Source organism: Netta rufina (genome assembly GCF_964035555.1).
Source record: "Netta rufina genome assembly, chromosome: 17".
In the NCBI taxonomy this organism is placed as follows: Eukaryota; Metazoa; Chordata; class Aves; order Anseriformes; family Anatidae; genus Netta; species Netta rufina.
Window position 1 is genome coordinate 5,826,074 of NC_140141.1, and position 27,267 is coordinate 5,853,340.

Below are 27,267 nucleotides of genomic sequence, written 5' to 3' on the forward strand. Positions count from 1 at the left end.
GTAAAGCAAAGCAAGATTTTTGTTCAAATGTATTTTTGCATAATTGCAGTAACGTAATATACTTCATACTTCAGTAAATTTTGAAAGTACAATGATGCAATTTTTTTTAGATGAGTCATGCTCATTCATGCTGTTTTATTTTTCTTGTACAGAATCACAGAATCATCTAGGTTGGAAAAGACCTCTATGATCATATCTTCCAACCTTTAATCTAGCACTGCCAAGTCCACCATTAAACCATGTCACTAAGCTCTACAACTACACTTTTCCTGGAGACCTCCAGGGATAGTGACTCCAGTACTTCCCTGGGCAGCCTGTTCCAATAGTTCACAATCCTTTCCATGAATGAAATAATTCAGTATTGTGTATCAAAAACACTGCTTTGAAGGTGTAGCAAGAACCGAAACACGCAAGATATGTTTTTCCAAAAGGATTCTGTAAGTTTAGCTGTACATACTGCCATCCACAAATCTCTGAGACTCCCTAGTTCTATAGCTAATTGACAGTAACAAATTTCAGAAATGGGCCTTATACTAACTTAAGAAACTTTAAAAGTTCAGAAACCTTTAGAGTATTGTTTAGTCTATAGCTCCTAACAGCATGCTAAACACATAGGGAAAAAAGCCACACTTCCTAATAGTACAGGATCTAAACACCACACAAGTCAGTAGGAAACCTTCAGCATCAAAGAGGTGAAAGGACAAAATGGATTTTTGGTAAGGAGACCTTGTAAACACAATAGGTAAGGAAGTAGTAAAGATGATGTGAGAAGGCCGACTGCAGGAAACAATACTATGCTGAGAAGAACTAAATGAACTATTTTCAAGTGTATAACCTATGTTATACATAAGGAAAGGCTCTGATTCAGAAGTGTATTTACACTACTGCTTGGGTAATAACGCAAGGGCAACTTTACCTCAGGAACCCTTGGCCCTATAAACTCCCTTGCCCTATTCTCCCATAGCCTGCTGCGCACTACATCCCCTCCCAGTAGCAGGGACCTTCCAACAAAAGCTAGTGACTGCTGAATCCACAGCTGACTCAGCACCAGCTCCTCATGGTGTGATCATTCAACAGTGTTTTCAATGCACTAATTCTGAAAAGTCTCATTATAGACAAGGAATGTTATGAGCTGACCACCTCTTAAGAAACACACAAAATATGTTCTTGTAAAAGTTGCTGATAGATGTATGCAAATATACAGAAATAAGATTAAGTTGCCTCACTTTTAAGGCCTCAGTGGAAGTTTAAAACACAAAGAAGCCTAAAAAACCCCTCCACTGAGCAGATACTTATTTTCTAAAAAGCGCATTAAACACACTATTGCCACAAGAAATCAAACCCAACTACCAGTTACCCTATGGAGGCAAAGTCTTCGGGGAACTTAAGATACAGACACAGGTGTCACATTGGTATTTTACTATCAAGTATGTGGTTGTAGAAACTAATGCAAAGTTTATGAAAGATACCCATTAGTCACACCATACAGAAATTGGATTCACCTTAACAGAGGTAAATATAAGAATAACTCCACGTAAAAGGAAAAAAAAAAAAAAAGTATGACTTGATTAAGATTATGTGAATGCAAGTAAGATTGACACACAGCAAAGATCACATGCCTTCAGAATCAGACTCACCCTCATTATGCATTCTAAACCTAAGTTAAGACATCAAGATAACACCAAGGCAACAATTGCAAGCATTGTTGAACACAGCACTAAAACGCTGTCATTACTAATAGTTCTGTCCTGCTCTATAAAAGAAAGCATCTGACAGAAAGAAGTCTCATGAATAGCAAGGAACTGGGCATATGGGAACTCATGCACATGTTTACTCAGTTGTAGTATCCAATAATTGTATCTGGAATCACAAATTTATTACAAAAGAGTAGTTATGCTGTAAATCCATCATCCTGTTTTCTCAAGACTATGCATGCATTCTGATTCTTAAAAAAAATAAAAACAAAAAAAAACAGCACAGAAGGGACAGGAGGGCAGAGAAGAATTTGATCCTCAGAAGTGAATAACCAGCAACAGAAGCATCACAGCAACACACTATGGTTCTTACCTTAGAATTCAGCATGATTTCAGGAGCCCTGTACCAACGTGTGGCCACATACTCTGTCAGGAATCCTGTGTGATCATGGTCTGGATCTGCAACACGAGCCAGTCCAAAGTCACAAATCTGGTTTAAATTAAAAAGGAAAAAAAAAGCATATTAGACATAGAGCTTCCAGTACTACATTATTACTAATTCACCTTTCCCCAATCTGTGATGCAACACTTAAAGACAGTAATGCTAGCCTGTATTTCTAGAAATAAATTATTGCACAAACATTAGGATAAGTATTTTGGATGCAATACATGAAGAATTAATTGGATAGGGCCTCATACAGGGGTCAAGGAGAATAAATAGCCTGAATAACTTGAGAGGAAAAAACAGTTCTGGTGCGCAGTTTATGTTCTACTATGGGCTTATTTAACAGCTTCTCTCACAGGTAGATGGCAAAGTATACTGCTCCAGCTTGTTAGTAGACATTTACCAGAAAATGACAAGAGTTTAAGATGCAAGAATTGATGACCAACACGTTTGAAACATAGCCCAAAACCCCGCTACCATCCCAACAGTGTATCTTTGCAATAGAAACATCATGAGATAATGGTAGGCTGGAAAATACAGGTTGCTGAAGAAAGCACAAGCTTAACAAAAATACACCAACCCAGAAGAAAACATGTTTTGATTCTATACCAGGAAAAAAATAAAATAAAAAATAAAAAAAAAAACAACACACCCTGATTTAGACTAGTGAGTTCAGCAAAAAGGAGAGCTTTTTTTCGTCTATACTCTGGTAAGGAAGATGCATGGCTTTCAGAGCTATTTACCATACTCTCTCAGAAGAGAAATTAAGAAAATAAGAAAACTGAAAATGTGAAGATAGTGTTTTAGAGTATGGCAGCTGTTCTTTCTATCATCCAATACGTAAATGCAAACTTGTTGACTGCCAAATCAGATACACTTTTATGCTTTTGCTGTCACCAAACAAATTATGATAATGACCAATTTCTACATGAAGTGTATTTACTTGAAATGCCCTCTTTGAAAAACAAAGCATCAGATGTAGGAGTAGCAAACAATTAGGAGGTTCCTCTGATGAACATATTTTATAATAGTTTACCACTTGATAGTTAATTGTGCACACTGACTGTATTAAAAATGTGAAATCATATGTTACAGTTTATGTACTGGGTAACCCTACCAAAAATGCAGTAGCCTCACTGCATCCTGACAACCTACTCCTTTATTTTCCTCGAGAGACAGCCTACGAAACAACTTATATAGTTCAGTTAAGGAAGAAGTGATTCAACTGAGCAAAAGCTACATCTGAAATATAAGATTTGGCAGGAGACCGTTAAACAGAGGGACTGATGAAAAGGCAGTGATGAAACTCAGAGGCCAGCCTGCATTGGACGACTCATATATTTGACTCCAGCTACATATAATAATAAAATTTAAAAAGCATCCTTAGAAAACAACAAAGAACAAGAACCCTTTTAAGCATGTCAAGGTTTTCCCAAGGCTATGCAGACAGGGCAAACTGCCTTGTACGCAATTAGCAGTTTGCATAAAGAGAACTGACACAAATAATCAGAAAAGCCTTCTGGAAAAACAGAGGTGAAGAGACTGTAGAGGACAACCTTATGGACTTCAGAAAATAATTAGGCAGGCAAACTTTTTGCAATCTCTTCCTCCTAGCCTCACCAAAACAAACAAACAAACAAACGAGACTACAGATTTCGTAGAATTAAAGGAGTACACAAGCAAACTGCTATGATTTGTTATTATTAAGGCAAAAGAAAGGCTCCATCCAGTCCACTGCGAGAAGAAAGAACTGAATTTAAGAAGATGTCTGTGAATCTCTCAACTCAAGTAGAAGAAAGTAGCACATGGGATGGAAAGGAAGATTAATGAACAAAGAGAGCTCATTAAAATGACAAAAAGCCCATGCTGACTACAGCAGAAGCAGGTTAAGCAGAAAAGAAGAAACACCATCAGTGAGAAAGGCACCAAGGTTGAAGCTGTAAGAAAGAAAGGCTTTTGGCTGTTAGCAGTGTTTTCACCAGCTGCAGAGCTAACCAGGAGTATTAACCAGACAAAATAAAAGAGAAGCCGGAGAGGTCAGCATTCTGCCTGAAGTCCTCAGTGCAAGGGAGGAAGAACAGAGACCGACTGTGCCCAGCGAGGGCAGGCAGTTCTTGCCCTGTGGCAACAAAGCGTATTTAGCAGACCAGCCACCCTATTTAGGGAAAAAAAAAAAAAAAAAAAGTTGCAAATCCACTATGCCTATTCAACTATTAATTGGTAAAGTCAATGTACAATAAGAAAATAGGCTTCTCAATCAGAAGCAAAACAAAACAAGAAAAATTGTGTGAAGGCAATATAATGACAGGCAGAACATTTAGGGCATTTTGACTAAGTCATAGAAGAGAATAAAAAACGCGCACATAATGAAAGACCCAGTCAGTGCTTCGTGCTTTGGAGAAACAGAACAGATGCTACTAAGAGAGAAGGAGTAATTCCTCCATTAAATAATTTTAAACACCCAACATCCTATTAATATATTTAGCTTCCAATTCTTGAAAACAATGTTTTTGTAGTCACTTACTACATAAGCATTTTATTAATTTATTTTTTTACAGATATGGCTTAGAATTGGACGAAGGTATCAAACAGATGGGAAGATTTATGAGGTTTGTGTACATATGATCATTTACTAAGCACACTAAATGAAATCCAACAGTGCAACCAATACACTGAAATATCAGATTGTATCGCTGAATACTGTGTTCGTCTGTGTATGGATACTTAGGAATACATTTCTTTCCTAGAAATTGAATCTATGTTCGAGAGGTCAAGATTACATTTGAAGGAGAAAAAAGAAGGTTCTCTTAACTACAACTTCTAGGACATTGAGCTTCGGAAGAGATCAACAGATCTGTCTCACAATACCATTAAAGAAAGAAGCTAACCACTGAAAATGAACACACTTTCTATTTTTGTTCCTCTGAAAGCATGATTTAAAGTTGTCCGTTTTCACAGTACGCTATGTTTTGAATTTATGTGCAATAATCACTTTGTAGTCATGGACATATACATACCAGACACACATGGGCAGAATGGCCCTAAAAGAAACAAGTTAGTAAAAAATCTGCAACCATCCAACAAGACCTAACTTTCTTACCAATTCTGTTATTTGTACTTCAGATGTGGTGTTAACACAACACTAGAGTCCCCTTCAGGTTATGAAAAAGCATGTGCTGTCATACAGACTACCATATGCTGCACTAGGAAAGCACACATCGCAGTGCCATGCTGTTAATATCTTGGAAAGAAATTGGAGCAGTACTTACTGAGGTCATATTCCATTACTTTGTCATCCAGTGAGCTTACTTTCCTTTTCAGGACCATCTTACTTGCCTTAAACAACTTTTTTTTTTTCTCTTTAATTGCAGCACATGCACAGAACTACACTCAAACTCTTCCCTGTTTCTACCACAGTTGTAGATTTTACTCCATCTCTTTCACAAAGGGGTTAAGACCCTGAGGGGTCTATGTTACAGCAGCTGCTGAAATCCCATAGCAAGAGTCAGAGTGGCTGCTCCAGCAGTTCTATGCCTTGGAAAAGGCTGGCAAGTAGCAGTGGGAATATAAAGCAATCTAATAGTGCAGCCAGTATTTAGAATGAACCAGCATATGAACAGCAAGGGTTTTTTTTTGTTTGTTTTGTTTTTTGAAATTGTGACAAATGTGTATGGCCAGCAACAGGCTTGTATTTTGAAGAGGATTTTGTCGTTTGTTTTTGTTTTAAATTAGAACACTAGAGTCGCTTTAAAAAACAGCATAATTAGGTGCAACACAGCATGTAACTAACAGTTGTACCACATCAGATCAAAGTCACGTGAACTCTGTAATCTCACTTCATCAGTGGCCAAGAGTAAATATTGAAGTATACAAAGGAACACACTCCAGTTATTCTCGACTAGTCTCTCATCTTCTATGGATTTGCCACCATGAGACTCTAAAGCAGAGGTAGCATTAAAAAGTTTTTTCTTCTGCTAACTTGCTCTGTGTTTATTTTTTTAATTCACATTATCTTAATACCTACTCTGTGGTACCAATTTCCCCAGCTTAAAAATGCTGCAAGTTAACTACTACGTCCTCTTAGTCTGAGCATGCCACCTACTCCTTTCATTTGCCTCCACCTAATTTATTTTCAGTGGGTAAAGACAGTGAACACTTGATCTCTATTTATCTCTCCTAGGCCATTAAGATTTTTATCCATTTCTATGATATTCTTTCTTTTCCTCAAACAGTATCTTCCTGCTGGGGAAACCTCTGCTAAACAGTTCTTTCTCATATATTATAGAAGTACTCTGAAATCCTGATCTCCTTTTAAAAGGCTATCATGGGGAGAAGTGCTGGTTAAGGATAACACAGTACTTAAGACTCAAGAAAAACAAAGTTATAGAATGGCATGTTTTCTGTTCTATTCTTTATTTCTGTTCTAATTCTTCACATTTGGTTTGTTTTACTGAATGCCACTAAGCATCAAGCTGACATTTTTCAAGAATCATAACAGCTCTAAGATCATCCTTCTGTGGTATTAACTAATATAGAACCTGTGACTGAAAACGTAAATTAGGAGTGTTCTCTCTCCAACTGATTTCTCTGCATGTAATCAACACTGAGTTTCATGCATTATTTTAGTTGTCCACTAATATGAAGTCTTCTTCTAACACTGAAAAATTAACAGTTTAAACACAAAGAATCCAAGACTTGAAATACACAGTTGCCAGTTTACTTCCCAGGTGAACACAGTTCTGTTTAAGGTTAAGTATTTTCACCAGCTTTCAAAAAGGCTGTTTCAAAGCCAGCCTCCAGATGGAATCAGTGATGCATTCGTTGAAACATAACAGAGCGTAGCGTTCTAAAACATTAATAATTATTTTATCAAAACTAATAATGTTTTGGCAATCCTTCCAGGATAAAAAAAAAATCACATTAATCTCCAGTAACAAACCTGTGTTTGTAGTTACAGCAGGTAGTTTATGAAGACCACAGGAGCAAAATTTTTAAGAAATTTCCACTAACCTTGAGATCACAAGTGGTGTTAAGCAGCAAATTCGAAGGTTTGAGGTCGCGATGAAGCACGTTGGCTGAATGGATATATTTTAACCCTCTCAGAATCTGGTAAAGGAAGTAGCAAATGTGGTCGTTGCTGAGGTGTTGAGTCTTTAACAGCTTGTAAAGATCTGTCTCCATGAGATCTTGCACAATGTATCTGTACGGCATCAGATGTAAGGCAGCAAAACAAACCTGGTGTCATATTAGGTATCAACATACAGTACCAGATGAAACTTCTGTAACAATTTGTCTGCTTCATGACAATTATGGAACCATGTAGTTGTTTCTTGTATTACAAGTTCTGAATCAAATCAATTCTGTTACATGATGCAGACCTTTACAGCATTAAGAGGCACAGCACATGGTCCTCTCAAATTAATCGAACTATTTCTTTGTATTAGAACCTGATCTTTATTGGCATCTTAATATGACTGTGTTCATAACATGCTTACCAGGAAATAAAAACTGTTTTAGTTTAAGGAGTAATAGGCTTTTGAGATACTTGCTTCCAGTTACATAAAAGCATGAAGGTAGAAAATCCAATCAATTCTGATCAGTCTCTGCCACCTCTCCACTTCAAAAGTGTTCTCTCTTACTGTATGTTTAATCAAGCTACATTGAACATAAATAGCCCTTCACCTAGCAAATTAAATTCTAGTATTTTCCATCTGATAATTTTTTCCTAGGACTGAAATGAACTGAAAAGGCTCTACCCTGCTTTGACAGGAATGAGTTCAGTAAAAAAAAAAAAAAAAAAAAAAAAAAAAATTCCTCTCCCTTAATTCAACGTGGCTCCAAAACCTTTGGGTTATAGTTTCATGACCAAAATAGGATTTCACTAAAAAACATAACTACCACTCCAGTTGGGCATTCCCATCGCCTCCTTTGGATGCTGACTTGTCCACACAATTAGTACATCTTTTTATAGGCAGCATGCACTTAGCCAAAGTGGCCAAAGAAATGCAACCTCAGGATCCCAGGTAAGACTGAGTGAACTCAAATACTATATTGCTATTTTATTAAGTGAAAACATTTGACCTAGATTCAATTCAATTTCTGCCTTATGGTTTTTATTAGGCAGCCATCTGCAAAGAGCCTGGAAAGCTAATAGGAAACAATGTATACAGACTTCGGGAAATTAAAGCTGGTTGCCTCCAAACTAGGGTTTGTATCTCAGGTATCTCCCAATTGTGACTGCTTTGATACGTTAGATGTCCACATGAAGGGATATCTACATGAAAACAAGTTTCCCATTAAAGAAAAATTAGTATAAAGAAAATGCCATATTTGCATATATTAATCAAGCATGTTTACCAGCCCACATGTAGTTTCAGACTACACATATGCAGGAAGCACTGCAAGACTGGAGTGGGGGGTGGAGGGATCTTTTGCTTTATTTGCTTTTTGCCAAGGTATATCCTTTAAGAAAACTTTAGACAACTGTGCCAGCCTGGCTTTTCATTTTCTCCTCAAAGCAAACAGTTCTAAAAGAGGCTCTACTGAGAGGGAATGTAGTTTTAAGATTAAACAACTAAACTAAATCCACCTATAAAACGTTGAGTTGTCTTGAAAAATAGAAATTAACTTTTTTTTCCTTGAAAAAGAACAAAAAACTTGTGTTTTATCTATGTTCAAATCTATCGATGCACATCTAAACCTATCAAATACTATGAACTTTTATTTTAATTTACAATAATGAAATCCAACTTTTATCAGAATTTAGTAAGGAAGAGGATGAAAAGGGGGGTATAATCAAGACAGAAGGTGGCATCCACCTCCAAGTAGAATAACAAACTTAGAAAGGATACACATCTTTCATTTGTTCAATAGTTGGAGCTCTGATAATATCATTTATTCCAATAATATTCTCGTGCCTGAAGCGCAGTAAGATCTTAATCTCTCTCAGAGTTCTCTGGCAGTACGTCTGATGCTCAAAAGGACTGATTTTCTTTATAGCAACTCGAACTTTGTTGACGTTATCGTAGGCAGAACTAGAAGAGAATAACATTTTTAGAACATATAGCAAATTCATTCAGTTCAGAAAGCAAGAGTGTGAATCCATTTGTTTTTATGTTTATTTTATCAAATGAAGAGAGGCAACAGTGACAGATATCTTTTAACTTGCTGACAGTACAACAATATTTTGTCTGTTCTTCAACTTATTTGGCTATCTGCAAGTTACAAGCTTTTCCAATCAACTTGAAGCCTGCTCAGGTACCTAAGCAATGAAAGTAGCGTTCATTTTCTTTACCACCCTGTGGAATAAACAAGTTTGAGTCTTTTCCTATATGCTGTAATCAAGAAGAAATTTGCAACGAAGTCATCTTGGGTTAACCCGTTCACTTTGGAATGCAGGAGAGCTTTCAGAAATCATCTTTCAAGCACCAGAATTCCACACCCAAACTCCCGCGAGTAATTCCAATTGCTCCCACCTTTTACTCCTCCACTGAACTACATTTCTGGCATCTCTGTGAAGAACAGACACTAACAAACCAAGGGATGGAGAATTTGTGAAAATACCTCTCCAAGTTCAAGTCCAAAGATAAGAGAGCTCCAGAAAAGAAATATACTGGATATATATTCACAGGAAGCGAAAGCGAAGAGCAGTGCACTGACGTATGGTGGGGACTGTGACCTGTAGTAATGAAGACACCCACGGCTACGTTAACAGTACCGTGACTTAAGCCGCTCAGAGCAGCATTCAGAGCTACACCAACGAAGGAGCCTCAGCAGTTCTGCCCAGAACACCTACCCATTTATAAAGAACATCACAGCCCGAGCCTAAGAAAGAGGCTTGGTAAAGGACATGTTTCTAAAATGTGGACTTAAGTTATTTCCTAAAAATGTTATGAATGGATGTTCTAGGATGTTCTCTGCAGTCTTGTTTATATGAATCACAAAGCATCTCATTACTATCACTTATCTAATTAAATTACCATAGGCTTTTAATATATTTAGAATTTAAATGCATGTATATGATTTTTAATATACATAGGCCTCCCTTGCTCCTTTCAAATTTATTTTTATTCACTACTACATTGTTTAGAAATTTAAAAAAATAATCAAGCCTATATTTAGACATTCCTGTTAGCCTCAACTATTTCACATGAAAATATAAACACAAGAGCTAAACAGGCTTTACATTCTACAGATTTTCTACAGTCAAATCCCAGAACATTCTCTGAAACCCTCTTAATTGGTCTTACTCTGTTGAGATGTCCAGGTATCTGATGATCAGGTAAAACAGAATGAAATATGAAAATCCAGTCAGAAATGGACAACTCAAAAGAATTCTGATGCCTAGTCACTTCAAGGTTCTTCTACCACAAAGCAGGTTTAGGGTGCAGTAACACGTTTTTGAGACAGTACTACCACCACTGTATGCAAAATCACTTCACATTTCTCATTTTCATTATTATAAGCAATACAGGATTTGTGCTGCCAGTAACTTTCTTCATTGTGTAAATATTATCTACGCAGTGACTTCCTTTTTGATCGATTTACTACAGAATCATTGTCCTGTCTGCATCCCTAACTCAAGTCTATATGCAAATTTTATGTGCCTCTGGAAACAACGAACTCCAGTGCTCCAGAGGGTGCTTGGAAATTCCACACACCAAGCAAGTGTTAATTATGACTGCTGTTACTACATACGTATAGATAACACATTAGCAGTTCACAAGTCCCAAAACAGATAATAAGAAAATGCCATAAATGAAACACAATGTAGCCTTCAAGAGTACTTCCTCATTAGTTCTTAATTTGCAAGTCACCTGAGGTGTTTACAATATGCCAGCAAGGTATGTCAAAAACTGGAAAAAAAAATAGAAATAATTCTTTAAGCATGAGTAGCCCATATCTGGGAAAAATAGAAATCTAACAGATCATTTTGCTGTAACAAACAAACCTTCTACCTTCTTCTTTGTATTGACTGAAGCCTATTTTTTCTCCCACAATGCAAAATCTCACTTCCTTTTAAAGCACTGGACAGCAGCAGCTATGAAGAGCACAATGCCCAATATTCCAAAATGCCCAATATTTACCAATTGATGCTGCTTAAATAAAAGCTTCTAACGTCTTGCAATATTGGATAAATGCCTAAGTTACTGCTTCTCAAGTAAAGGTTGGTTACTGATGAAAACATGCATCTTTCCTTGCACAGATGCAGTGAACCTGAATCTATCAATTAAACACATGAAGAATTGCTCTCTTGTAGCTTAGATTCACTTACAGTTCTTGAAGTATTTTCTTAGCAAAAGTTTTACGCTATTATTTAAAAAATGATGGGCAATTTTCCTTTCAGATGGTTCAACTATGAAACTCATGATTCAGTGTGGAAAAAAAGTATTTGCAGTAAAGATGCAATCAATTTCCTCCCCAGTGCACATTCTGCATACAGCCATTTTTCTGTGCGTATCAAAAGATCTCACCGCACTACTGTAGCTAGGCATGCATCACTGTTCCCACTGCACTCAGCTCAGGAGAGCAAAACCAAAGCTAGTTGAACATTAAAAGGGATTTATTTCTGCTAACTTTCTCAAATGAGATTTTTTGTAAATTGATTAAACATATGAAACATGACTTGAATTCCTGTGAGCAAAAAGCTAACCATGCATTTGCCTGTGCAGTTATTTAAATAGCATGAAAAACACAGGCACATAGAAAACCTATGTTATAAATTCAGCATTATTTCAGTCTCAGAGTTACAGTTCTCAATGAAAATACATCTGAGTAAACTCCGTGACCCTTTAAAAACCAGCGCACTTTCAAGGAGCCACGTGCTCCAAGATCCAGGAGATACTGACACTAAAATACTCAAGAAAAAAATTTGGCCACTAACAGTTTCCACATTTGCTGACGTTTAAAAGGAAGACGTGGTACCTGTGCTATAGATTAGGCTGAACTTCACTAGAACCGGAGAGTCATGTTTGCTGTCACACACACGCTACAGACATATTGTTACACAATTTCATAGGCCAAATACCTATTTTGCTACATAGGAAACACTAAACTAATAAAACCGAGTCTCTGCAAGTCAGACTGAGCCACCTCCCAAAGCTTTTCCTGTTCCTCACAACCTGCACCCGACCTTTACCACCACCACCAGGTGCACCCGCTGCTCTCCAGAGCACTGCTGCAGGAACACGTTGCTCTCACACCCAGTCCCTCTGCAGCGCTAGCAAATGGAACAACGACTCTAAACGACACAAATCCAAAACCCTGGTGCACTACCTTGCTGCGCTTATTAAACAGCTTACTTATCACTTAGCATAGGATTCATCTTGCTTAGCCTTAGCTAGCATTAGGGATCTAATTTTATGACAAATAATCGCCTGAGCTCCCCCTACAGTCCAAAAAGGAGTAGCTTCACATACACATCCCATCCAAGCACGTCCTAAATTTAGATCATCTGCATTCTGGAAGTGCTGTTCCAGTGTGCACAGCCTAACCTAGCTGTGTAAACATTCAGCTTCCACTGAACCTCACAAGTGTTTATATTTTCATTGAAACAGTTAAATGGCACTGCCTTCGAAAGACACGAACCTTCTGTTACCAAGAGTTTTCTCCAGAGATGATCTGTAAAGTGAAAATAACAGTTCACATGCTAACAACTTTCCAAGTGCTGCTGTATAGCTTTCGGTTTATAATCCTTCACAACATCTACCAGTCACTGCACATGGGACTTCAGCAGCCCCTGGGTTATTCACATGATACTGAATCTAGTTAATAACACTACCTATCCAAAAAGAAGGATTTATCCCCCCTGTGCTGTGCAGCTTCACCAGCTGATGCAACCACAGCTGTGGATGCTGTTTCTCTGTAACGTGATAAATTTAAATACAGATTTTGCAACTGCCCAACTCTAGCATACACATTATTACTATTTCAAGCTGTGGCTACTACCCCGTTGACAACCCTCAGTAACGCACCAGTATCTAAATACTTTTATAAGAAACCCTATAACACTCAACACAAGCCCTAGCGCTTGGTAAGAAGCATCTGGCAAATACGTAACGAAGTTTTGACTCATCCTGCGCAGCTGTACAGCCCGGACGATGCGCACGTATAAGCCAGGAAGCTGTGCCACCCGGGGTGAACGCCAGCGACTTATCGCTTTACGACTCGGACTCCGGCTTCCTGCTCGCAGAGCCCAGGGCGGAGCAGCCTCCAAAAGGCACGGCCTGGGCGTGCGCGGCCGCAGCCGGGGCGCTGGCAGGGAGCAGCAAAGCGAAGGCCGAGACCAAGGGCTGCCACGCAGCCCCTCTCTCGTTAGCTCCTTCTCAAGGGAGGAGAGCTTTTCACCAGGCAGAACAGGCCAAGTGCCAAAGCCAAGCTCCGTGCACCCTCACTGGCTGCTGCGTATCCTCCCATCCATTTCTATCCTTCACGTGCCTCGTTTTGGAGCAGCGCTGGAACAAGTGAGAGCATGCTGCAGCTGCCGGGATGAAAGCAGCCAGCTCCTGGCAATAGCTGCATCCCACAGAGGGCTGTTTCTTCACACAAGCATTGGAAAACAACTGCCTACTCCGTCAGCTTCCTCCATCCTCATTACACATCCCTGCCATGCCGCCCGAAGGCTTACCCCGTCCAGGGTTACTCCTCCAGCACTTCCAGGCTTGTTCACCTATGGCTGTTCTGCAGGCTGCTCTCAGCTCTGTGTTCGTACACACACAATGCTACCGGCAAACGCCCTAATTACAGCCCTAAATGAAAGGCCGATTTGAAGTTTAAAAAGGATGTTTTATCAGTAGCTTTGTGTTGCTGTGGAAACAAGATTCCAAGGGCATGCCCAGGGACAGGAACCGTTCTGAAATACTGAATTTTGTAGCTTGCAGCTAGGAGAGGGAAGGAAAAAAAATAATTCCCAAACAAACTGCTCTGTGAAGATCTTCAGTCTTCTCATTCGGTCTACATTTAGCTCAATCGCAGATATTTCCACAACATGCTGACATTTATCAAGTTACAATGCAAATAGCTTAAACTTATTTTTAAGACTGCTGTGAGAAAAATAACACCATATTGTGATGTAGAGAAGAACCAACAGTACCGTAACAGGCTGCTCACCACGATTCCTAGGGGCAAGGGAAGGCAGCGTTACGAGGTGTAGATTTCTGGAGGGGGCTGTCAGGTTGGGTGCTCTGTGCTTTTTTTTTTGTTGTAAACAATCAGATTCTTCAGAATAAATAGTTTCTTATTTCAGATGAAAAAATACATGGAGCAGCCACAGTACGTTATTCTTTATCCAAAAGCAAAGACTAGAAATAGGATAAAAGCAGCCAAGTTTCCAGACATCCAGGCATGTGTCATTTTTATAACACTGAATACACTTCTTGTCCCCAATTGTAAACACCCAGGGTTAAAGAGACATCTTTGACACTTTGTTCCACTTATTCATAATATTTTTGAAAATAAATAAGCATGTTTCTCATTAGAACTTTTTTTAGTACTACCTTACAGAATCATCACTTGCTTTTAAAAGAAACATGCACGTGTACATCAAGGTGTATTTGCCTTCTTTCAGCACACACCAGTCTATGAAAAGACAACCAAGTTATCCTCAGAGTTTTCACTTCAGTTATTAGCTTTCTCTAAAAGATGACCTTAATAATGCAGCATTTTCCAGGCTTCTCAGTTGTGAATTCAAGAAGTATAATTATTTCCCATTACATAAAAAATGGGTGATGCTCAGTGAACCCAGGATTCAAAACTGTTTCTGCAGATTCTGTCTTAAGAATTCCCTTAATTTTATCTTAAGATTCATCTTACGAATTCCCACCAATTCTCATGGGAAATATGGACAGTGATATATCTTGAATGTTTAAAGGAACAGTAAAAATAAAATGTCTCATTATCAGAATTAACCACTTTAATTTTGAGTCATTATCCCTCTTCTATGAAGGTGGGAGGAAAGAGTACTTTTTCCTTCTGCACCACGCATCAGTCTGATGAACTACAGCAACAAGGGTATCTCAGTATACTTCTACCTTCTTCCATTAAAGATTTTGTTTGACAGACTCTTAATTCCTATCATGGAGGAAATTTAACAGAGCCATGAAAATGGAGAACTACTTAAATATCAAATTCTTGGGGGAAAAAAAAATCCCAGCTTTGACACTCTAGCTGCTTTTCGAACTACAAAAAGATTATACAACTTTAAGAACACAAGCATCCCATACTTTCTCATGCTATACTGAGGGAAAAAAAAAAAAAAAGTCAAATATGCTGGAATTCAGCACTTCTGAATTATCTGTCAGCATGCTACAGGCACCCCCCATTGATTATGAAAAAACAGCTGTACCTGTCTTCTCAGTCTTTGTGAAACTCCCATGAGCACTAGCAGCCTATACAGAAAGAAGATGCCAAAAACTTGAATTCAGAACTGAGCTACTTCAGAGTAAGTTTGGGTACAAGAATTATACACTGAATTGCCATAAATTTGAGTGTTTAAGAAACAGACCTTTTCTCACCCTTCGTACCAGCATGAAATAGACACACAGTTTTCAAGAGTAAGCCAGAAGAAACGTACAGTGGGTCCTCCTAAATGCAGCTATACAAGTACCTGATCACCGAGTTCTCCACCATTTATAGTGTCAGCAAATTACCTCAAGTAATGAATTACAGGATGACCTCAGATTTATCTTAAGTCATCTTTTTGTCAAGGAAAGAAAAGCCAAAGAACACGCACTGCTGTAGCATGCAGCTGTCAGCAGGCACTGGAAGTCACCATCTATTTTTCCCCATTTTCTCACATCGCGTGGTACAGAACAAGGCAGAACAGGAAGACTGTGCACCAAGAGAACACTACAAGAACTATTTAGTAAATGTGACCCAACTTCCACTGGCGTTAGCTCAGCCTTACCTGGACATTCCTAATGCCATGCTACTAGAAAATTTGTTTTCTCATCTTTTGATCTGTCTGGATTCTAGTGCCACTGGATAGATTATTGTCTTGGAGCTAAGAAAATACAAATTTACGTCTTTCAGCATGACTCCTTTGCAACACAAGGTCATACTTCATAAACTCCTCATGAATAGATCCATGTTCTTACCCCTTTTTTATCCGTTGTTCATCACAAAATGGCCAAGTTCTACTTTTTATGTTTTATTCCAGAGGATAACTTAAACAAGCTACTTTAACTCAGATCTATCATAACATTGACTGCTCTTGTCTTTTCCAAAGAGGAGGAGAAGAATCTTATTTCTAAGAGTCCTTTATTTTAGCACGAGTGTATAACGAGATGTGCCCACAATCAATACAGACTGCCCTGTCATGCTTTTTGTTAACCTCTGCAGCTGGCTGGATTACACTATAACTGCATTACCTGCAGTTTTACCACCTACTTTTTCAGCGATCTTCCCTACATCCTTCAGTAGCAACCCTAGCATTAGGGGTTCCTGGCACAATTATGTCAACTCGCCCCACCCCTGCCCATGACAGAAATGACTGATGACACTTGAGAGGTTTTATTTACTCTTTGGCAGTTTCTGACCTAGGACAGGTTATTGCCCTTCACCTCACAAATGCTTAAGGCACTTCTGTATCCTCCTGGAAGAGGTTTGTTTTCATTCATCTATTCAAATAATTCCATTAAGCTAAAAAGGCACAAATTTATTTTTCAGAATTTGAAAAGTAAAACCTGACAGAACCTTTCAAAGCATTATAATTTAAAACTATTTACTATGCACATAATAATGACTTGATAGCTTAATTCCTTATTTCACTCCTAGGATCTCAAAAATAAGTATCTGGTCCTGCAAAATGGAGTCTGTTCAATAAATTACTTTAGCCAGAAGCTCAGTCAATTCGTAAGCCCAGGTGTGGCAGACCAGACGATCTGTGTTTTGTTACCACCTATTAAGCTAAACTATGAAGAGCAGCAATTCTAGAACTACACCTTAACGTTAGCATTAGAAAAATATCAGCTGTATTTCACCCAAGGTTCTGTCTGTGCTGTTTCATTAAAGCAGACATTTAACTTCATGGTGTTCTGATGAATCTTAGCTGCTCCAGGAAACCCATCACTTCTCTCAGTTTCCTGTTTCTCCCTGTGCATATTTTTCTTTCTACGCATTTAGCTGTGTACCATGAGACTTCAAATCACCATGTGTGTCCATGCTGCTTTATATCACTTTAGCTCAAGTTGGTCTTCAGAAAATGGAAGCACTGAACAGCCTCACATGCCTTACTATTTTGTCTACTTTTTGCCTTCCTGCTTATCCTCCCATTTTAGATGTAAAGGTTCTCTGCTACCAATTATTGCTTTGGATAGCATCTATGCCAAATTTAACATTTACACAAATCTCACTGTTCTGTTTGAAGGCCCTTTGGCTATCCCTGAAACAAACCCCCAATCCTGAAAGCCCCCACTGCTGTACCTAGTTCCAATATTCTCCTTACATAACGTTAACGCAATTTCCATGGGAATCAGTTCTGGATAAAATTGTTAGAGCTCGACAGCATCTCAGACAACCTAAAGGCAAAGGGAATTAAAAGGAGCCGCTGCAGTTCACTCCTCTCTTCGTGCCTGACAATCAGGCACGAAGAGCAGCTGCCCCTTTCTTGCCGTTTCAGTAGGGCTGGTAGCTTTCTTTGTGCCAAATCAGAGACCCAAAGCACCTCAAAGCCAAGCAGCTTAAGAATAGGAAGAGCAAAGCAGTCCTCTACCAGCATATTTCTATTCCCTTCCTGTGCCAGCACCGTCACTCACGTGGCTTTGCATTTGTCACATTAACTTGCTGCTTTTGTGTGTGTGTGTGGTGGTGGTGGTGTTTTTAAAGTAACTTTTAGCCAAATCAGGTTTTGAACACTGCTCCCAGCAGCTGCGCAAGCACCAGCACAAGGGAGGAGGAAGGAATTCCATGACCTGAGGCAGGGCAGGAAAGGCTGCCCCTTCAGAAGCAGCACAGCCGTAGATCAGCGTAAGTCAATCATGGAAACCACAGCTTCAGCTTCTAGCCAGGGCTGTCATAAAAACCCAGCCTCCACACGCCAGCCAGTGAGGCGCCGACTTCCTCATCCGTGCTTACAGCTTCAGGGAGATGCAGCAAAAAGCAGCCACGGAGAGAAGACAGGTCAGTTACATAACAGGGCCAGAGCCTCCAGAACAACAACAACAAAGGCAGCGCAGAGCAGGCACTATAAATATTTGCAGAAAATATTTCCCCTCCTTCCTAGGGAGAAGGAGGGCACTACCAAGCAGCTGGGAGTGGTGATAGTAGCAACAAACTCCCCAACGGGGTTTACTCTTTTGCCTAACCAGGTTCTAATTTGACTTAGATCTCAAACACTCTCCCTAAAATCAGCTTGAGGAGAAGGAAAACAATGCAAGATTCACACAATTATTTTTCAGAAGTCACCTTATTTGATTCCACATGTTATAGGATTTCAGAAAGGAATTCACAATACTTCATTTCAGAAAGAAGCAACAAGAAAAATGTTGGGTTTTTTATTTGTTTTTAAATCACTCAAAATCATCCATGCATACCTAGAAGCACAGGTTTTCCTAAACCTGTAGAAATGAAAGAATCACAAAGCACTAAATAAAGCAAGCTCATGTTTGCTGTCCTGCTATGGTTAGTTCAGTCTCCATTTGCAAAACAAAACCAAACCACCAGCACTGAGCGTGCATGTCACTACTACCAGAAATTACTTCCCTTCACACCTTACTGTGCATTTTTTGCATGTTTTTTTTTCCCCCCATCTTTTTCAAAAAGCATTCAGGCTGTAAACCCTTACCCCTCAAACATATTGCTTTGTGTTTTGTTGAGTGTATCTGCAGGAAGATGTCTTGGATACTGTAAGTAAAACCAAGGTATTTCACAATCATGAAACACTCAGAAAAAATCCAATATAAAGGTCAGCCTGAATGTCGCTTGGGGTACTTTGCACCACCCAAATACCAACACCACTGGGCCAATTCGGGACGGAGGCAGTTTGGGCAGTATCGATCCGTGGTGCTCGGACGGCTTCCCATTTTGCTCAGCCCACACTGGCGATACTCGGCAGGGGAACCACCCGCCCTCCAAACAAACAAGAAGGTACTGCAGTGACAGCTGCTAATTTTAAGGAAAACTGCAAAATGAAGTAATTACATATTATAAACTGTGAGCCTAATTGCAAGTTGTTGGTAGTTAAAACATACCCACAACAGAGACGAACACTTTCTGCCGTGTAACAAAAACTCTCATTTGCATTCTAATCACCTCCGAGTACTTCACCCTTATGAAAATTCGGTTAAAATACAAAAGAATAGCTTCCAAGAGAAGCCACTTTTCCCGTAACAGGAGTTGGGTTGTTCCCAGTTCAGGCACTGCTGGGCGAGACACGCGTACAGCCATGCCAAGAGCTGGACTGTCGGGGAGGTTCTGCACAAACCCAGCGGCGCGTTCCTGCTGCAGCCGTCCTGCCAGCCCCACGAAGACGCAGACGGTGGGTTTAGGTTAGATACCAGGAAGGAATTGTTCACTCGGTGGCAGTGAGGCTCTGCAACAGGCTGCCCAGAGAAGCTGTGGCTGCCCCATCCCTGAAGAGCCCAAGGCCAGGCTGCACAGGCCTTTGGGACACCCGGTGTGGTGGGAGGCGGCGTGCCCATGGCAGGGGGCTGGGGAAGGTGGGCGGTAAGGTCCCTTCCCACCCAAACCATGCGGTGATTCCAAAATTAGCTCCCTCTGAAAAGGGGATTTGTTCGGAAGCAGAAAACTCTAATAACTGACCTAACAATGAAGGGAATGTAGCTTTTACACAGACAAATCACCCAAAACAAACTACGTGTTGCTCCATTTCACCAGCACTGTTAATTTCATTTTGCAACACGCTAAGAAAACAATTCTAAAATACACACGTGCCACCATGTGCTGCATTTGAGCAACATGGTAAATTTAAACTGCAGTATCATTAAAACCAGTAATTTCTTTTCAGATATTATTTGAAGAATTTCTGAAATACTTCACTTTAAGTGCAAGTAAAAGTGTTTTCTTGCAAGACAACATCCAGCTTCATCTGTTAGCAGCATGAGCTTCCAGCTCAGCACAAGGCTAACTATGTTCGGGGCTGCTGTGGGGCAGGCAGCCGTCGGGTCAAGGAACACGGTCGCTGCTGAGGCCACATCTGCAATACTGCGTTTCGCTCTCCCCCAGTACTGGAGCAAGTCCAGCAGAAAACCATTAGGATGCAAAGGGGCTGAAGGACATGACATACAAGAGAAAAATGAGGAAACTGGGTTTAAGACAAAAAAAAAAAAAAAAAAGAGGGGGGGGAAGGTGGTGGGCTGTCTTAAGCTACACAGAGGGAAACTGCAGAGAAAAACTGATCCAGAGTCTTCTCAGAGGTTAGAAAGTAAAAAAGGACAAGAAGGACAAGCAGGAACAGTCACAAGGTGCAGCAAGGGAAATTCTCAGGTTTGTAAGGGCAAAAGTTTCACCAGGCAGTTGGTTAAACACGGGGAGTTGCCCAGAGAACTTGCAGAATTCCCATCCCTGGAGATTTTGGAAATACTGAGCGGGCTGCTTGAGCTGATTCTGAAGTCGGCCCCACTCTAAGCAGGAGGTTGAACTGAACGACGTCAGTAAGTCCCCTCCAACCTGCACTATTCTGTGAACTATTCCTCAGCAAGATGTCCAAATGTTATTAAACATCAAATTGATCAGTTAATTTCCTTTCTAGATCACAGCTGAAAGCTATGACAAAGCATTATTTAAAAAAAAAAAAGCACTGTGTTGGCCAAGTACTGGTTTCCAGCTGGGCTGAGCTGCACACCTCGGCCAGCAGCACCAGCCCTTCCACCAGGCCACCACCCCGCTGTCCTGCAGGGCCGTGTTTCTGTCCATGAGAGCTACCAACAGACCCATCTCTGAAACCAGGGCATCTGGCACGGCTCTTCTCACGTGTGACCTCCTGACCTCGTCTCTTCCCCAGCAGAGCAGCGTGTAGCATTTCTTAGCACTAGCAAAATACCAGTGTTTAAGAAACACGAAGAACCTTTCCATCTTGCAAAGATGAAGACCTCTACCATCTGTCAGACTCGATGGCAGGCAGCAGGTTTAAGAGCCACATGTAGGGGTGCAGGAGACAGACTGACGCAACCACACGCAGCTACTGCGAACACATAAGGCTTATTTCCTTAATACATCACGCTAAAAAACCCACAAGTTATCTGCTTCTGCAGGCTGAACCACGCCACGTTAAGAAAACGTGAATTCATTTATGAAATGCAAGCGTCCCTGAGCTGCACTCCCCAACTCAGGCCAGTATCCCATTACTTTGGGCAGAGAGGAGAAGTTGCAGCCTCTCCCCATAAACCTTCCCGACAGCCCTGATAGGAGCAGAGAACAAGCAGCTGCTGCCCTGGCCCCGCTGCCTGCCCGTGGTGCCACCAGGGCGAGCAAGGAGAGCAGCTCCAGTGCTCCTTCTTGTCCTTGTCTCTGGGTTAAGCCAGCGCTGGAGGCTGGGGTGACTGAAGGGAAATGCTTACCTGCCTTCTCCCCAGAGGGAACAACCTGATAACCAGCCACTAATTACATTCCCTAATTCTCTACTCTGATCCTTGCACTAACGAGGATGAATTAGGGTTGGCGGACTTGTATCAGCTCTGTCTGCCTTATCAAGCAGACCAGAACGCGCTAATTAACAGGTATCGACACCTATGTGCAACCTGCACTCCCTGAAAGTGCTTATAAACAGGACACAAAGCCATCCTTGCTCCATCATTACAGTGTACCCTCTCCAGATCAAAGGACTAATAAACAGAAAAAGAATTTACAGGCTGCCCATTGCCACTAAGCAGTCGCCCCCAAATCACCAATCTGACCCTCACAGAGGGATGGCAAATGCTACCTTGTCGTCTAATTTGAGTCTTGAAAGAAAATATTAAACACATCTCACAACACAGTAAAACTCAGGTTGAGAAAGGCAAGATTTGAGCTTCAAGATCATTTTCTTCTGTCTGCATTCACCTTTATTATTTATGTACAGGATTTGCAGCAGTGATAACACTTTGTGCTCACATAAGCCTGATAACAAAAAGAGCTTCCAAAAACCAGAACATAAACCAGAACATCCTTATTGCATTCCCATTAACCATTTATTTCCAGAAAGGACTTGTTTTAAACCATCAACTGGTCATCTTGCCAAGATAGCACCAACCAAACAGACAAAGAACAATATACGCTGGAAGTACAAGGCTCAATCCAATCCCATTTTTATCACTGTTTCAATGTGTTTAAAATACAGCCTGCTAACAGGCCTCCTTGAAAAAAATGGGGAGGAAGATGGCAGCTTCAGAAACCTTTCAGTTTGTGTTCGCGTTCTGAAACTTTCAGTCTGAAAGTCATTTCTAGCTGACTTTCAGGTCGATAATCCCCTACCACTGGAAGAAAGGGAACGTCACAAGAACTTCACACCAAAACCCCTGAAAGTAACTTTTAAGCAAAAGAAAAGAAGAAAAAAAAAAAAACAAACACATTTGCATGTATGTGGATAAATTAATTTAGAGCAACAAACATGACAGTATGACTAAAGAATTGCTCAAAGAATGTCCTGCAGTCCTACAAAGTGCTGAGGATTTCAGCTGAGGCTTGGTTTGCACTGTGCTCATTCCCTAGTTCCACATGCAAAAACACCAAAAGTGAAAAAAACAGTTCAGAAGGGGATGCTCGCATGGATGTGCACTAATTAACCACTTCATGCCCAGCAGCAAAAGTGCTGAGTAAGATGCAAACCTCCACCAAAGGATGAACATTTTTGGCAGAGTTTCACTGGAGGACACTAAGGTGGGGGGTTGCCTGGTAATATGCTGTTCTGCTGACACAGTGCAACCACAGCACAGCAGTAAATACATTGCTCTGTTGAGGCTTTTTATTTATTCTCTAACTGAAAACCCAATTAGGTTAAAAATGACGATGCAATAGAGAAAATGGAGAGAAATCCTTGAACGCCTTTACGGGTTTTCAAATAAGATAAGAGAACGCTCGTGTGCGGTGTATTCAGTCAACATTTCCCTGTTTCCTGTGCTGTTATTTTAGGTTTTGATCAGTATTTGTCAAACATTATTCAGTACTGCAAAATCAAAATGGAAGGCTGACTGTAACAGCAGCATCCTAAGAATACTTCATTTGCCCTTTTCGCAGTAATACAATTAAAATATTTTTGTTATAAACTCCCTAATTCAATAATCCAGAAATATGCACATTAGGAAAAACAAGAAAGAGAGTGAAGGATTTGAAGAGTTAAGTCACTTGTTTTCCACCCTGTGCCTTACAGCACAATGCACTTGTAAGTAACGAGCATCTCCCCAGTCACACGCATTAGCTGAAGGTCTAAAAGAAAGCCATTAAGGCCTGCTTTGCTGTCCTTCACTTAAGTGTACAGATTTAAATGGATTTTACACTAGCGGGAAATATCTCCACCTGCACCCTGACAGCTTGCCCTCTACCACCCCCCACCCCAAAGGGAGATGCTTCTGCAGATGCTCACTGCATTAGCAATCAAAGCAAGGTAAGAAACAGGCAGCATTAATCTGCACAAGCTATACCCCGCTGATCTGTAAGTAAAGCTACTTAATCATAGTTGCTTGTGTGCTATGCACTACAGCACGTTACAGTTGCTATGGCATTTAGCTAGAACATGTGCATCCAACACTTTCCTTATCGAGTACACAGCGTAAACTGAGACTTTGTTCCCTGTCATTTCACACCCAAGGCAGAGATCAATAATCAAGAGCACAGCATAACAAGCTTTGTATTTCCAATTAGTATCTTAAGAGGAGAAAATGCAGGAGCCAAATGCGTATTTCAATTACACTGGAGATTTGTATTTTTTTAAGCAACTACATGCAGCATCCAAAGCAGACATGATTTATGGGAGTAAGTTTTTAAATAGCAGATAACCTTCTGCAGTTTGGGAGAAAAAACGGTTTCAGTACCAGAGCAACATATGATTTGGAGGGGAAGAAAGTGACCCTGTTTTCCCTCTATCTGCTCACCAGCATAGTGATGCCAAAAAAGGGCATCCACCGCCGTGGTGCTGCTTCTTGCAATCTGTGATCGGTGGTGAAATACTTCAGCTTTCACATGATGCCTGTGTGTTACCGCTTTCTAACACCCCGTTGATACGAACGGGACGGTGCACAGCACACATATTGAAAGCTCCCGTGTACTTTCCTAAATCAGGCTGCAAGTGTAAACCAGCGCAGTTAGCGCCGAGGTTATCTGCGCTGGCTTAGTTGTGCTAGCTCGGGTGATAAAGCACACAATAACAACATTTGCACCACAAGCTTCAGCAGCGCAAGTTTTGGACTGGATGTGGGGTGTTGTGACTTCTAACACTAAACCAAAAATAAAGTTATTTTTACCCAGTTAACAGCATTTTTGATTAATACCTTGGAGGTTGTTCCCACAGCAGAAAAGTGAAGGCCACGACTCAGAACTTTCTAACAGAGGCTTATCTCTCAGCTAAGCTCGGGCCTAGATGAAAGCTTCCATTCTGAAAGGCAGGATGACTTCATCTCAACAGGCCAGCACAATTCGGCGACTATACACAAAAACCTATAGCTATAAAAATCCGCAACATATAGCTGAAGGCTGTGAAGAGCCTTTGTTGAGAAGTGTACTGGTGTACAAAAGATTAAACATCAGAGAGAGAAATTAATGCTGATACAGCTTTCATGAAGTCATGGCCCATAAACCTCATTTAGCACCTCAAAAAATGTGCCGAAAGAACAGCAGCAGTGTCGGAACAAAGTTGGTAGAGCAACCTCTGAAAAAGCTTTCCATCTGAATCCCTCCAGTTATTGCAGAATTAAGTTTCTTTAACTACTGAGGAGGACGGAACGAGGAACCCGAGGCGAGATCACCGCGCACGCCAGGCATCACCCAGTCAGTAGATACACTATCTTGCAGCAGCATCTCAGCTCACCCTTGCACATCTAGGCTACTAAAAAAAAAAAAAAAAAAAAAAAAAAAAAAAGGAAAAACCACTGCCACCATCTCACCGCCGTCCTTCGGAATTTGGCAGCTCATCCCTTTAGCCCCCTAAGGCTGCCGTGAGCCGGAGCAACCGCCCGGCTGCTCGTTAGCGGGACTCGGCACCAGCCCTGCCGGCACCCAGCGGGGCCGAGGCGCGGTGCCACCTGCCCGCACACAATGCCCGGGCGGAGCACGCACCGCGCCCCGACAGGGGCAGCACGCCCAGACCCCATTTTTTTTTGGGGGGGAGGCTCAGGCTTTTTTTTTGGGGCGGGCACACGGCGAGGTGCAGGACCCCCACGGCCCCCTCACGGAGCCGGGCCCCGGAGCGCGGGGCTGGGGCTGGGGCCGGGCCCGGCCGCGCTGAGGCGGGCGGGGAGCGGGGGGAGGCGGCGGGGCGATGGCGGGGGGGGGGCCGGGCAGGGCCGCGGGGCTGCCCCGGGGCCGCTCCCCGCAGCCAGGGCGGGCCGCGAGGGACGGGAAGGGAACGGAAAGGAAGGGAAGGGAAGGGAAGGAGGCGAAGGGAAGGGAGGGGAGGGGAGGGCTCGGGCGCTGCCCCGCCGGGCCGGGCCGCGCCGCCGGCACTCACCACACCATGCCGTAGGCCCCCTCGCCGATGTAGGAGAGGTTGGTGTAGCGCGGCCCCACGTCGAACACCTGGCCCCGCACCATCTCCGGGCCCCCGGCGTTGGCGGAGCCGCCCGCGGCCGCGGCCCCCGACACCGCCGCCATGTTGTGTCCGCGCCGGGAACCGCGGGCACCGGGCGCGGGGGGGGGGACGGGAGGAGGAGGAGGAGGAAGAGAGGCGGGAGGGGGGACGGGAGGCGGCGAGGCGGCGGGGGAAGAGGCGCGGGAGGAGGCGGAGTGCGGCCGGGAGGACGAGAGGCGTCGCCCGCTCCGCAGCAGCGCCCGCCGGGCCCCGGGCCCCGTCAGCGCCGTGCCCGCCGCGGCCGCTCTGAGGAGACGCCGCCGGCCGCGCGCGCGCGCATCGAGCGGGGCGGGGGGGGTGGGGGGGGAGGGGAGGCGGGGCCTCGCGCTGAGGGGGCGGGAACTCGAGGTGATGGGGGCGGGGCTGGGTGGGGACGGGGCGGGGCGGAGGGGCGGCGCCGAGGACTGCGGTAACCGCAGCCGCTGGGGAGGGGGCGCGGCGGGCGGGTCACGTGGTGGGCGCGGCGGCGCTGCGGGCCGCCCGCCGCCATTAGAGGCGTGAGGGGGCGGCGGGGCAGGAAATGGAGCCCGGCACGGCCCGGCCCGGGGGCAGCGGGGCTGAGCTCGGTGCGGCGCTTCCTGTCCTGGGTTCGCGGCTGTGCAGGCGCTGCTTAGCGCCGTGCTCACACCGAGCTGCGCTCGCTGCTGCCGGCTGCCCGTGCAGGGCGGGGAAGGCGCCGCGACCTCCGCCTGTCTGCTCCCTCACGGCTCGCCTCGCCCCCAGCAGCCTTCCCCTGGGCCGGGAGTTGACCAGAGTTGCGCGCAGAGGTGCTCACTCCTCTGATTTCACGCTGCAATTCCGTAACCAGCTCGTCTTACAGTGATTTTTGAGCCAAAAAGCAGCCCCGATGTGAAATCCCCCAGCTCCTTCATTTAACCAGTGCTGCTCGAGCTGTGCTCTCTCCCACTCCTTCCAAAATTCACCCAAATACATACTTTGACACCTCTTGGTGTGCCTGTACCTACACACACCATCCCCAGGGCCAAACCCTGCCTGAGGAGCCCAGCACGGACCCACCCGCCCACCCCCTGGTGCCTTGCCCCATAACCAGGCACCAGCTCTGCATTCCCCGCTGACAGCGCTCGCCCAGCAGCTGTTAGCTGACGGTTCAGCTCCTCCGAGGTTCTCACCGCTTGTACTTTGCCCTCTTTTTCAACGTTTCTCTCAGCTCTGACACTGCAGTCCCTTTCTGCTGACATTCCTCCCATTGCCATCTCCCACCTCTCTGCCTTCTGGCACCCCTGTGGGTGCAGCCATCGCCCTCCTCCTCCCAGCTACCAGAGGGCACCTGAGGCATCACCTCCTGACCAAACACTTGCAATTTGCTGTAGCTGGTTCTAGATACTGTACATTCTCCAAATTACAACTTATTAGCATCCTCCAAAGCATCAGGCTCTGTTTGACCAGAAGCCGAG

At 42.7% G+C, this 27,267-nt stretch overlaps 1 protein-coding gene across 1 annotated transcript in view; it reads right to left on the bottom strand.

Moving 5' to 3' along the window:
• Positions 1-26,125, bottom strand: part of MAPK1 (mitogen-activated protein kinase 1) — a 37,064-nt gene extending 10,939 nt beyond the window's left edge. The window contains exons 1-4 of the mRNA XM_084296973.1: positions 25,733-26,125; positions 8,991-9,173; positions 7,150-7,339; positions 2,068-2,184 (exon numbers count right to left, since the gene is read on the bottom strand). Coding sequence (XP_084153099.1) covers positions 2,068-2,184; positions 7,150-7,339; positions 8,991-9,173; positions 25,733-25,875 — 633 coding nt within the window. The 5' untranslated portion in view covers positions 25,876-26,125. The remainder of the gene's footprint in view (positions 1-2,067; positions 2,185-7,149; positions 7,340-8,990; positions 9,174-25,732) is intronic.
• Between the last annotated feature and the right edge of the window lie 1,142 nt (positions 26,126-27,267).